This window comes from Rousettus aegyptiacus, unplaced genomic scaffold, assembly GCF_014176215.1.
Source record: "Rousettus aegyptiacus isolate mRouAeg1 unplaced genomic scaffold, mRouAeg1.p scaffold_m13_p_4, whole genome shotgun sequence".
NCBI lineage: Eukaryota > Metazoa > Chordata > Mammalia > Chiroptera > Pteropodidae > Rousettus > Rousettus aegyptiacus.
The window spans coordinates 156,572,016-156,585,073 of NW_023416307.1; the positions used below are offsets into that span (position 1 = coordinate 156,572,016).

Consider the following 13,058-nt stretch of genomic DNA (forward strand, 5'->3'; position numbering starts at 1 on the left):
TTCTCTGCCAGGGACTGTTCACAGTAAACACTCCTCCCTTCAGCAGCCCCTGCGGTGAGGCTTTTAGCAGGGAGACACCACCCCTGAGGCCGTTGCTCACCCGCAGCTCGTGCACTGCTTTCCGAGTGCATGGGAAGGGGGAGGGCAGACGGCTCTCTCTGACACACTTTATTTCTAATATTTTTACATGTATTTGCTGCTTCCCATAATTACGTAAGGCGGATTATTCTTAAATAAACTTTATGTGGCAGTGGCGCTGTGTGGTCGGGTTTGAGATGACAAGCCCGGCACGTTCCATTCGTCTCTCTCTCCCACTGAATGCCCGGGCTGCAGCATCCTCCCTCGAGCAGGAGGGTTTTTACCAGTGGTGTCCTTCACGCAGCACGTACGTTCTCGGAACACATCGACCTCTCCTTCAGCAGATCCTAGTAACAGGCTACTCACTATTTCGTCTAGAGGCAGCTGGTGATTGTTACAAATCCTGCTATGCCGATATTTTGGTCTGCAAAATATACTATGAACCTCTGTTTTAGCCATGCATCTTTTTAAACATGGAATAGCTATCGATCCATTTTATTAGAACATATTCTAATTGACAAGGTAGTTCCAAAATCTCTCATGTGTCATATAATTAGTCTTCAGCTGAAAAAGATTTTCTTTCTGAATTTTATCTGAAACACTTAACTGTGGTCAAATATGAACAAGAAATCCCAAATGCCATGGCTGGTTTGTGTCACTAGCGACCTGACTGCATCGTGCTGGCCAGGTCTGGAGGTGGCCGCAGGCCGCCAGACTCATGCTTACACCTGTGTTCACTTTGCCTTCTTACCACACCTGTGAGTAAATGCAGACGAGGCCGTTAGCACCACATTCTACAGATGGGGAATATCAAGGCCAGAGGACTCAACCTGCCTAAAGTCTTGGAGGGAGTTAATAAAGTAGCTTGAACTCCAGATTCAGCTTTCCCGAATTCACGGTTCTAAACAGAGTCACCTCCTGGTGACAGTGCTATTTTGGTAACATCGAGGAGATAAGAAAAGTAGAATTGGCAATAAGAGGTAGCTAATTACCAAAGGCTTCTGACAAGACAAAACTCCTGCTGCTGTTATATTCCTTGCTGTGGATACATCTAGTGTCCCACAGCCTGAGGGGAAAATGAGGCAGGCCTAATGGCTGCCACAAAGAGGAAGTGCCTGGCCACCTAGCTGGGGCGTCTTGAAGAGGGACCATTTGTAATCCGTATTAAGTATGCGGTTTCCGTCAGTGCAGCTCATAGACCATGTGTGTCATTTAAGTGGCATTTTCACTGCACGCCAAGCTTTTCATTTGGAGTCTAGTCCTTAAAGAGATTTTGTTTGGATGCAATGTCCTAGCATTCATCCTCCACAAAATGCCGTAGACACTGAGGCTCGAAATGAGAAGGAAGGAAAGAGAGGTGGAAGGCTAATGCTGTGGGTGTCTTATAATGCCCAGGAAGTAGGCTTCTGGGCCTACAGAAGGGAGGGGGGTGGCCTCCAGCGTGGCTTCAGCCTCAGCCCCGCCTGCTTCAGACCGGCTGAGTCCCACAGGGCCACTGGCTTCCCGAGGTAGTCAGTCCTCCTCTGGAGGGCTTCTCCCTCTCTGTGTTTTCTCTCCCAGAATCCCGTCGCATCCTGCTTCCCGTGGTCCTCCATCACATTCACCTCCACCTGCGGCAGCAGAAAGAGCTGCTCATCTGCTCAGGGATTCTTGGCAGCATCTTCTCCATCGTCAAGACCAGCTCTCTGGTAGTGGCCCCGTCCCCACTCTGACCCCCGCAGCTCCGCCCCAGTCTTGTGTTACTTAAACCAGGGGCAGAGCAACAAAGATGGCTTTGTGCACTCCTCTGTCAGAGAAGCTCTCATCAGTGACAGGAAGGTGCCCGCGTGAATGGAGGCCTGTGCGTGCCCAGGAGGCTTCTCAGCACAACACAGCGTTGCTATTTTTAAAAGTTTTGCTACGAGAAATCCACCCAGAAATGTAGTTATCTATAGTACCCGAAAGCCCGATCCTGTGCCACGCTCTGCTTCCACCAAGAGGTGTTAATTCTGCATTCCCGGGAGCGTCCTGAGGGTGCTTGGGCACGAGGACAGGGAGCCAGGCAGGCTGGGAGGCAGCTTGCTCGTTCAGACTTTCTGTCAGGTTCCTGGCAGCTCGATGCCTCCCATATGGCGTTCCTGCCCCGTGCCAGATGAGGGCAGGACGTAGGAGACAGGGCTGCTGCCCACGGGCGCTCTGAGCCCCGTGGCTCGGCAGAATTGTGCTTCAGGGCAAGATTCCAACCACTGGTGCTCCTGCCTGTTTTCTCTCTTCTTTACATTTTCTTTTCAAAAGAGATCTGTGACGGAAGGGGAGGGAGGAGAGGAAAGACGTGTATCCGGCGCGGATAAGGGTAGGACACTATTTTAATGATATTTATTTAATATATTTATGACAATAGGAGACGTGCATATTTCTTATAGAAAATTTAGAAGCCGTAGGAGGGTATAAAGAAATTAGGAACAAGAATGAGTTTGTTTTTTTTTTTTTATCATACTACCTTATTAAGTTGAAATAAGCTTTCTAGAGAAGAAAATTTCAAGTACATTTAGGCCGAAGGCCAGTAGCCAGGAGATAAGAGCCTGAGAGGCTGGGCTATCCACGTGGAGCAGGACAGGTGCCAGAAAGACAGAACGCTTGGTGAGTGCAGGATCCGGCGACCCAGGAGGGTGCTCTGGCGTCCAGACTTAACGGACGGGCCATCTGGGGCTGGGGCCCAGCCTGGCAGAGTGGCTGTGACGGCCGTAGTGGCCCTATTGTTTGCTCTTGGCTCCACGCAAGGTTGGCAGCTCTCCTTCCCGCCAGGCCTCGGAGGCAACACGCTGCTAGGAACCTGAGGTCAGACTTGAGGGGTAGGCGCTTTTTGCTTAAAAAAAAAAAAAAAAAAAAAAATCAAAGGGTAAAAGGGAAGCGGAGGAACGGGAACAGGTTACAACCTGAAGGAGATGGTCTGGTTTGGTTCGTCGGGTGCTAGTGGTCGCTTACAACTGCTGGGAGAGACGTCACACGTCACACGTCACACGTCAGAGCGTTACTGCCAGTTCACTAGAGGAGAGAGACGGCTTTGGCCCCGGCAGTTGCTCAGGGTCTTCCTGTGGAATGGGGCCTGGCGCAGCTGTGTTGAGTGGACAGGTGGGGCGTGGACGGAATTTAAACGCCGTGAGAGCAGAGATACTGTCCTCCTTGTTCACCTCTGAGCACTCAGGTTCTCAAAATATGACTGGCACATGCCGGGTGACGGATTGATGGACAGATGGACAGATGGACATTGGGACCAGTAATATAAAGGGGCTGGAGAAGAGGCAGTGGGAATCTCTTCGTGAGACGATTAAAGCGAGCTGCAGGATTGGAGACTGGACGTGGGGGTCTGTCGTCAGAGGAGGGCGTGGCGGTGGGGGAGCCGCCCTCGGTGGGGTGGCGGGCTCTGGCTTCTGTGCGGCTGCCCGGCAGGATGCACTGAGACCAGAGTCCTTCAGGCAGACCAGCGACCACAGGCAGGGTGCTGAGGAAGGAGCTCGAAGCGGGACCAGGCGTGTGGGCGGCGCTCGGGTCTGGCGCAGGCTGCGTTAGCGGCGGAGAGGGTGTCGCCGCCACCCCGCCGTGGCACGGTCAGCCGCGCCGTGCTTTCTCCCGACGTTTCTAAGGAAATCGGAGAAAGTCTCTAATGCGGGACCTTCCCTTCCGTCATGTGTGTTGACATTGACGCATCTGCCCATGTTCGGAAGTGCGGGCGTCACGGCGACGCTGGTGAGGGTAAGGCCCCAGCCGTCGCGCCGCGGCGGGAGCGGCGGGAGCCCCTGGCCTCCTGTCAGCGCTGTCGCCCCAGGTTCCGTGACACTGCTGGCTGTGGGGCCGCCTTAGTAAGTACCGCCAGGCCGGCCGGCGCTGACGCTGTGCTCTCTTGCTGCTCGCTCCAGGAGGCCGACGTCATGGAGGAGGTAGAAATGATGGTGGAGAGCCTCCTGGACGTGCTCTTGCAGACTCTGCTCACCATCATGAGCAAATCGCACGCTCAGGAGGCGGTAAGAGGGCAGCGGTGCCCGCAGTGCACAGCCGAGATCACTGTTAGTAACTAACGTTCAGGTTTTCTTGCTTTCTTGTCTAACCCGGGGCTCCTCCTCCACCCCCCACCATCGCACCGCCCTGTCTCAGCCTCCCGCCCCGCATGGCTGTCAGCATGCCGCCCTCTCCCGCCCTCTCCCCCCCGTGAACCCCACTCCCTTGGGGCCGATTCGGGAGGCGCGTGTCGTTCTGCGTCCCTGCGGGGCCTTCGCTGGTCTTTGCCTTTGAGCGGGGTCATTTTCCGGAACGCAGAATGGACTAGAGATGTTGTTAGGAGGTGAGGAACACCCGCTCCTTCTAGGGACAGGCTCTCTGGAAGGACGTGCCTGGCAGAATAACTTTCTCAGAGTTTGCGTGAGTCTTCGCATTAGTCGCTTTCGCCGATAGCATTTGGATCTCAGTGCCTAGTGTCAGGAAAAGGGTGATGAGGTAGACTTGCACCGGCGACCCGGGCAGTGCTGTCCGTGGTCCGGCGAGACGAGAAACAGACGGGGGCAGCTTCAGGAGGAGCAGAGAGGTGGCCCCGGCTCGGGGAGCAGGCTGCTCAGCCCTCGTGTTGGAACATGGTTGCATGGAGTCTTCCAGTTGGTAGGCAGGAGATTACAATGATCTCTTTGCAGAAAACCCTCAGTGGGAGCAAGCCCAGCTCCAGCGTGGCCGGCGAGCGGGGAGAGCAGAGCCGGGCCTGTGCTGCGGGCTGGGCTCCGAGGGGGGTCTGCACCCCGAGGAGCGCCTGCGGAGGGCGGCTCAGCCCAGGTGGAAAAGCCCCTGGCGCCCCGTAACTGTCCCGCTACCGGGGGCCAGACCCCGCTCTGCGCCCTTTACAAATCTTTACAAATCTCACTTAGCAATACTAACAAAGTGATTCACGTACGTGGATTTAATGAAGATGATGACTATAGTTAGCGAGCGCTTCTTTATGTCCTGGACTTTTTACTCAAATGCTTTATGTGCATTAATTCATCTGATCCTCATAACAAATCTGAATTATGACTTAATTATGCCCATTTTTCAGATAACGCTGAGGTTCACATACATGTATGTATTTTACATATCTATATGCAGAATAATTTCATGGGTCTAGAAGGGATTTGAGAATCTAAAACTGTTGTCAAATTCCCATGAGTTTAAAAACATTTGAAAATTGTCCAGAGGAAGTTGTTTTCCTCCATTCCTTCTGAGGAGGCCGTCCTGTAAGAGGAGGCCGTGCTCGGCCGCCACCAGCCAAGAATTGCCATGAGATGGTAGAAGGCTTCGACGTCCCTAAGGCAGGGTTTTCTTCCATGTTACCCCAGTTGGAACTTGAAGAGAGTTTAAAGACTTGTTTTTATCTTTAAATTTTATTTGTCTTAAAGGCCGGAGCTCGTCTTCTCATTCAGGTCAGTTTTGACTTCTCTGCTTTCCAGATAGTTGTGTTGATGTAAATCCCGTCCACCTGGTCCAATAACCAGGAAGCTCTGGGAGGTCCCCAGGGAGATCCTTGTAGAAGGACCCAGCAGGACAGGCACAGAGTCCAAATTCTGTCCGGAGAAGGCCAAGCACCCTGTTCCACATGGCCGCTCTAGACTTTAGTACAGTGCCCTGGCAGCATGGAGTGACGAAGGGCGATGTAGCTGAAGCTCTCCTAGGAAAGTGACTGGAATATCCGTCTCACTTCGCCGTGCTTCTTTGTTGTAGATTAAGGCTTTTCAACTAGACCCACACTGCAGAGGTCTTGCTAAGACTCCCAAGCCTCCCCTAGCAGAAAAGCAAACTCATTCCCAGGGCCTCAGTTGTCACCTTCCCTTCCATGGTCATCGGGGCCATCTCAGACCCTCCCTGCTGTCCTTGCCCTCTGCGGGCTGGGGGGACACAGCTCTCGTGAACATCTGTGCTAAGCGTTTTTTGGGTTGGTCCTCAGGGTGAGTATGTGTCCTGCCTTCTCTCGCTGCTCCGCCAGATGTGTGACACCCACTACCAGCACCTCCTGGACAACTTCCAGAGCAAAGATGAACTCAAGGTGGGCAGAAAAGCACGACTGGCCTTCTGACTGGGAAGGGAAGCATGTGGCTAAGAGTCCCCAGGGGCTTTCCCCTGCCAGGGCCGGCGCAGGTGACCGAGCTGCTGAGGGTGTGGGATTCACCGGCCCCACCTCACAGCGCTCCGTATGGCTTCCGGAAGCTGAAAGCTAACAGTGTTTCCATGCAGCCAGACCCTGGTGACACTGGCAGGTTCTCCCTGACTGAAAGCAGCCCCGTGACCACGTGCCTCTGGGAAAAGCTGCTCGGCCACACGGGCGGCTTCCTTCCGTGTAAACGCTACAATCAGTCACCTTAGATCTTGCTCCTGAAAACCAAGCTTCACTGTTTAATAACTATAATAGTAATAATGGTGACAACTTTCCTTCATTAAAATGTATTTATGTAAGATACCTGTAGAGAGCAGAAGTGAGCACAGCCCCCTGGCCGCCAGACTCTGGATCCAGGTGACGGGGAACCTGGGAACATTCCCAAACCTCACGTGGCGTCAGCTGCTCACACGCTCCTGGGCCTTGAGTCTTTGCATTGGAACGTACTACTCAGGCCACCCCTGGGCGAAGGAGCTGTTGCGGACGTTAGGGCTGTGCTTTCCCTCGTCTAGAGCCAGCGCTTCCACTTCAGAGTAATGCGTCACACTGGTTTTCATTTGTGTGACCTTCAGTTAGCAAGTGTCAGTTGTCGCTTCCGGTATCCGGTCCTGCCTGCCTTTCCACAGACACGGGGCTCTGCACATCGTTGTCGGTCACTCTTGCAGCGAGGCCAGCCTAGCTTTTCAGAGAGATGAGCTTGACAACCCTTGAAGCGAACCAACAGTTACCAGAGCCCAGAGCTCCCATCTGAGTCAGGCAGTGCTTGAGCCGGGCTCTGGAGCCTAAAAATCCAGCCTTGGCTGTTCCAGATCTTTCCATTGTATGTGTACGCGTATGTGCACACGCATGCTGCTGATTCTCAGGTCAGGCTAGCGTCATTCCCTTACTTTTTAATGAAATGTTTATTTTTATCGCAGCAACATGTATACATAATTTTAAAAGCCAGAGCATTTTGCAAACCTTAGCGCGTAAAGCAGTGGGTCCCTGGCTCACCCTGACCCATGCCCAGTCACTGCTCCCCAAAGGCAGCCACCTTGAACTCTCGGCACTCTTCAAAGAGCTTCCACTGCCACTTTTAAAACTCTAATTATTAGTCATTACCTCTTCTTCTCATGGAAAATGAGGATGATTCCCCTGAATTATTCCTTCCTCACACATACATGTCCCTCCTCTCATTCTTCCAGTATAATTAGCATGCTTGTGTTTAATTTGGTAATCTACTCTCCTTTATTACATACAGCCAGGTAAGTACTGTGGCGAGCCAAGAGCTCTACTGCGACACTTCCTTTCTTGTAAAACGTTTTGTTTTTTTCCTGGATTAACCGCCTCTTTTGTTTTTTGCTTGGTTTTGTTTTCTTTTGGTCTTCAAGTCCAGCTAGGACTTCCTATTTTCTCTGTCGTCTCTGTAACATACCTCTTCTTCCAACTTTCCTTATGGTCAAATCTGTCACATCCTGTCAGGTCACTTTTTCCCCCTGGAGACTTGCCCTGTTTTCATTTGTGTCAGTCTCTGTCTTTCATGTTAGAGACTTTCCTCCTGCACGTGGAGACTTCTGGATGTCAGTTGGCGTCCTCAGGTGAGGCCTGTTGGTGCTGATTAGCTCCGTGTGTGCCGGGCTTGTCTCCAACAGGCTTCCCTGTACGCAGTTGGAGAGAGGCCATTTGGTCCAAACATCCCCTAACTCTGGTGTCTGTCAGCCTTTCTCTTGGACTTGCCTGTTTCCTCAGAGAGGAATCCTTTACCCTTCTCACGGATGTAGGGGGTGGGGAGGCTTCCAGTTCAGCCGCTGAACTTTCTGTCACCGCCTGTTTTCATCTTGGCACCTCAGCCCTCAACTGGTGCCGTTTCCTTGAGAACAAACAGGTCCTCAGCGATCAGCAGCTCCAGAGAGCAGCAGTCCTCAGTCTGAAGACAGGGCAGGGAAACGTGAGGTGGCAGGAGGGGCCGCAGAAAGACTGGAAACCGGGCCTCCTGTGTTTAGCCCTGGTGCTGCAGGCCCTCAGAGGCGCCTGCTGAGACCGCCAGCGTCTCGGATTCTTGTTTCCCGCGGCTGTTGCTCGCAAAGGCTCCTGGCTCTCAGCTTTCTCAGGTATACCGAATCGGTTACCATGAAAGCTTTCAAAATGTATTGACCTCTTGTGTTCTCTTCTGTTTCTTTGTCTCTGTGAGCATATGTAATTCTGTAACTCTACTGTTATTTTAGAGAATTTGAGGAAAAACAGAGATGAGGGAAACGTGTTCGCTCCGCCACACCGAACGTGGAGTTCTGTACACGTGTTCCTTCTTTATGACAACATTAGCGAGATATAATTTGCATACCATAAAATTCATACTTTTAAACTATAATTCAGTCTCTGATTATATGCATCTTAAAAGACTTACAAGTAATGAGATTAAGTTAATAATTTAAAACCTCCCACAAAGAAAAGCACAAGATGAGATGGCTTAATAGATCAATTCTACCAAATTTTTAAAGAAGTATTAATATCAATTATTCACAAACTCTTCAAAAAATAGAAGAGGAAGAACACTTCCCAACTCATTTTATAAGGTCAGTATTACCCTGCTATGAAAACCAAAGACATCACAAGAAAAACAAACTACACGCCAGTATTCCTTATGAACATAAATGCAAAAAGTCAGAGCAAAATACTAGCAAACATAATCCAGTAACGTATGAAAAAAAATTATACACCACATGACCAAGTGAGATTTACCACAGAAATACAAAGTTGGCTTAACATCTTATAATCAATCAATGTAATATACCATTAAATAGAATAAAGGACAAAAATATGATACCTTAAGGATGTAGAAAAAGCTTTTTAAAAAATCTCCAAGTTTTTCATGATAAAATCATTTAACAAAATATAAGTAAAAGAGAACTTCTTTAAACTAATAAAGAGCATCAATGAAAAACCTATAGCTAGCATACTTAACAATGAAAAAAATGAACAATCGAATGCCTTCCCGTTAGGATCAGGAACAAGAGAAACATGTCGACTCTCACTATTTAACATTCATTATATTGGAGGACCTAGCTGGGGCGTTTAGGCACAAGAAAGAAAGAAAAGGCATCCAGATTAGAAAGGAAGAAGTAAAACTATATCCTCAAATGATGTGATTTTGTGTACAGAAAATCCTAAGGCATCAATGAAAACACTATCAGAAGTAACAAGTTCAGCGGCGTTGCGGGATCTATGCTCTATAAACAAAAATCAGTTCTGTTTCTTTTCACTAGCAATGAACAGTCCAAAACGAAAAAGAAAAATAGTTCATTTACAATAGCATCAAAAAGAATTAAAAATTAAGGAAAGAAATTTAAAAAGACCTAAATAAATGGAAAAACACCCCAAGTTCATGGATAGGAATACTTAATACTAAGACGGCAGTACTTCACAGAGTGATCTACAGGTTTGATACAAGACCAGTTGCCTTTTTGCAGAGATTGACAATCTGATCCAAAATTCATAGGAAAATGTAAGGGACTCAGAATGGTCAAACAATCTTTAAAAAAAATTATTGGATTCACACGTCTCAGTTTTAAAACTTACAACAAAATAACAGTAACCAAGATTGGTACTGGCATAAAGATAGGCATATAGATCAATGGAAGCGGATCGAGAATCCAGAAATAAACTTATGTTTATGTCAGTTGATTTTCAATAATGGTGCCAGGAAAACTCAATGAGAAAGATGAGTCTTTTCAACAAACGGTGCTGGGATGATAACTTGATACCTATGTGCATATAAAAAATTAACTCAAAAGGGATCACAGACCTGAATAAGGGCTAAACTATAAACTTCTAAGAAGAAAACATAGGAGTGTGTCTTTATGCCCTTAGGTTTAACAGTGGTTTTCAGATACGATACCTAAAGCACAGCAACAAAATAAAAAATAGGTAAGTTAGACTTCATCAGAATTTAAAACTTTTGTATTCCAGAGGACACCATCAAGAATGTGGAAGAAAACCTACAGAATGAAAGAAAATATTCACAAATCATATATCTAATAAAGGACCTGTGTCTAAAATGCATAAAGAGCTCTTACAATTCAACAATAAAATGACAACCCAATTAAAAAAATAGATAATGGATTTTAATAGACATTTCGCTGAAGAAGTACACATGAAACATGTTCAACATCATAGTCATTAGGGAAATTCAGATCAAAATCACAATAAGACAACCACTTCACACTGAAAGTAGATATAATCAAAAAGACAAATATTGGTATTAATTTTAATTATATTGGTTGAATTCACCAGCAAAGGCATCTGATCCTGGACTTTTCTTTGTGCGAAGCTTTCTATTAATTTGATCTCTTCATTTACGATAGGTCTATTCAAATTTTATGTTTCTTCTTAAATGAATTTTGGCAGTTTGTATCTTTCTAAGAATTTGTCCATCTCATCCAGGTTATATGATTTGTTGACATGCATCTATTCATAGTAGCCTCATAATCCTTTATAGTTCTGTGACATCGATAAGAATGTCCCTTCTTTCATTCTTAATTTTAGTAATTTGAGTCTTCTCTGTCTCTTTTTTATTTTCTTGGTCAGTCTATTTTACGTGCATATGTTTATAACATTGTCTTTTATCATTATAAAATGTTCTTTTTGAACATGGGGAAAAAATGGCATAGATGATAGAGGCTTTGTTCATCCCTCCGACCACATTGAAGTTGTGGCAGAAACAGAGAGCAAGCAAAATCACCGGGGATCCAGATGAACAGAAGCTCTAAAACCAGGAAGAGAAATAAGAGGCCACCCTGCAAACGTAGAAGGTAGGAAGGGGCGAGGACATGAGGCTGCCCGGTCCCCAGCAGCTGAGTGGGACAGAGGCTATGGCAGCGGCAGCCACAGATGCCGCTTAAAGGGGCTGTGCCCATGAGGGGACTTTCGTAATGACAGACCTGCCCACTCTCAGCACCAGCATCGGGCCAGCTGCTCAGGGAGCACCAGGGACTTACAGGGGAGCACTGAGTGGTCGGAGCGAGGGCTGGAGGTGGAACTTTCTGCCAGCCGGAAGTGTGGGTGGGATCCATCATTCCTCTGTTGAGCCCTCCCCCCGCCCCCAGTGCAGGGACTCAGCATTGGCATTGATAAGATGTCATCAAACTGGATAACAGAGGTCGCTCTGCCCAGAGGATCCCCTGAAACTATGCCCTGCCCAAGCCACATCCAAGTGTGTCCTTGCTTAGTCAGGTGCCCCTTGATGAGCGGTGCCTAGACTCACACTAGTGGCACCTGACCTTAGTTTTTGGCATGGCCTCTTGAGGCAACTATAAGCACAGCATCTGTGGATTGCTTGCTGAATCTTAACAGGTGACCCAGGAGGGGCACAGGCTGGGGCTAAACTTGGCCTTAGCTGAACCCCTCTCAGGACTGTGCCACTGGACGCCTACTGTACAAAGCCATGCTAATAAGACTGGGAGATTTAGGAGCTTTGCTTAGTTCATAGAAACAGAGACAGAAAGGCAGCCAAAACGGGAAGACAAAGAAGCAGAAACCACATGAGAGAAGAAAACAGAGCTCCAGGAAAAATGGAGTCAAGCAACCTAACAGACGCAGAGTTCAAAACTGGTTAGAAAGATGCTCAATGAACTCAGGAGAAGTATAGATGAATTCAGTGAAAACTTTAGCAAAGAAATAAAATGCATAAAAATGGAAATGAAAATTATAAAAGGGAACCAGTCAGAAATGAAGAACACATTATCTGAAATGAAGAGTGTATTAGAGGGAGTCAACAGAGTGGCTAAAGAAGAGGATCGGACCACCATTATAGAGGATGGAGAAGCCAAGGCCACTCAGTCAGAACAGCAAGAAAAAGCCAAGACTATAATAATTACTTAAGGAGCTTATGGGACACTATTAAATGTAAAAATATCCGTGTCATAGGGGTACCTGAAGGACAACAAGAAGTTGGAGAGATATTTCAAGAAATAATGATGGAAAACTTCCCTCACCTGGTACAAGAAATAGACATACAACCCCAGTAAGCTCAGGGAGTCCCAAGAAAGAGGAACCCAAAGATCCCCACACCAAGACACATCATCATTAAAATGCCAAAGGTTAAACACAAAGAATCTTAAAAGCAGCAAGAGAAAAGCACCTATAGGACCGGCAGCTGATTTCTCAAAAGAAACTATGCAGGACAGAAGGGCTTGGCACAAAATATTCAATATGATGAAAACCTAGGATCTACAACCAAGAATACTTCATCCAGAAAGCTATCATTTAGAGCTTCCCAGACAAAAATAAGATAAAGGAATTTATCAACACCAAGCCAGTATTACGGGAAATGTTGGAGGGACTTCTTTAAGAAGAAAAAACATGTATCAAAACCAGGAATAAATAATGATAATAACTACATTCCCATCAACAATACCTCAGATGGAAAAGAATTAAGTGCTCCAGCCAAAAGATAGAGTGGCTGAATGGATAAGAAAACAAGACCCCTACATATGCTGCCTACAGGAGACTCACTTCAGAGTAAAAGGCACAGAGTAAAAGGAAGGGATGGATAAAGATGTTGCCTTGATGGACCTAGAGGGTATTGCACTGAATGAAATGGGTTGGATAGAGAAAAACAAATATCACATGATTTCACGTACATGTGGAATCTAAAGAACAAAATAACAACAACAAAAATGGAAATAAACTCATAGAGACAGAATATTTTGAGGGCTACCGGATGGGAGGGGACTTGGAGGGAATGGCAAAAAAATGGGCAAAGAGATTAAGAAGTATAAATGGATAGTTACAAAATAAACAAGATATAAAGTATAGCATAAGGAAAATAGTTAACAATGTAATAAATATACAAGGG

At 47.3% G+C, this 13,058-nt stretch overlaps 1 protein-coding gene across 8 annotated transcripts in view; it reads left to right on the forward strand.

The window, feature by feature from the left end:
• DOCK3 (dedicator of cytokinesis 3) overlaps window positions 1-13,058 on the forward strand; it is a 290,877-nt gene that overhangs the window by 227,311 nt on the left and 50,508 nt on the right. For 7 of the 8 annotated variants that reach the window (XM_036218582.1, XM_036218583.1, XM_036218586.1 and 4 more), the window contains 3 exons: window positions 1,639-1,766; window positions 3,975-4,121; window positions 6,020-6,118. In XM_036218582.1, the coding sequence (XP_036074475.1) occupies window positions 1,639-1,766; window positions 3,975-4,121; window positions 6,020-6,118 (374 nt within the window). The remainder of the gene's footprint in view (window positions 1-1,638; window positions 1,767-3,974; window positions 4,122-6,019; window positions 6,119-13,058) is intronic. The other variant, XM_036218585.1, reaches the window with a different exon arrangement.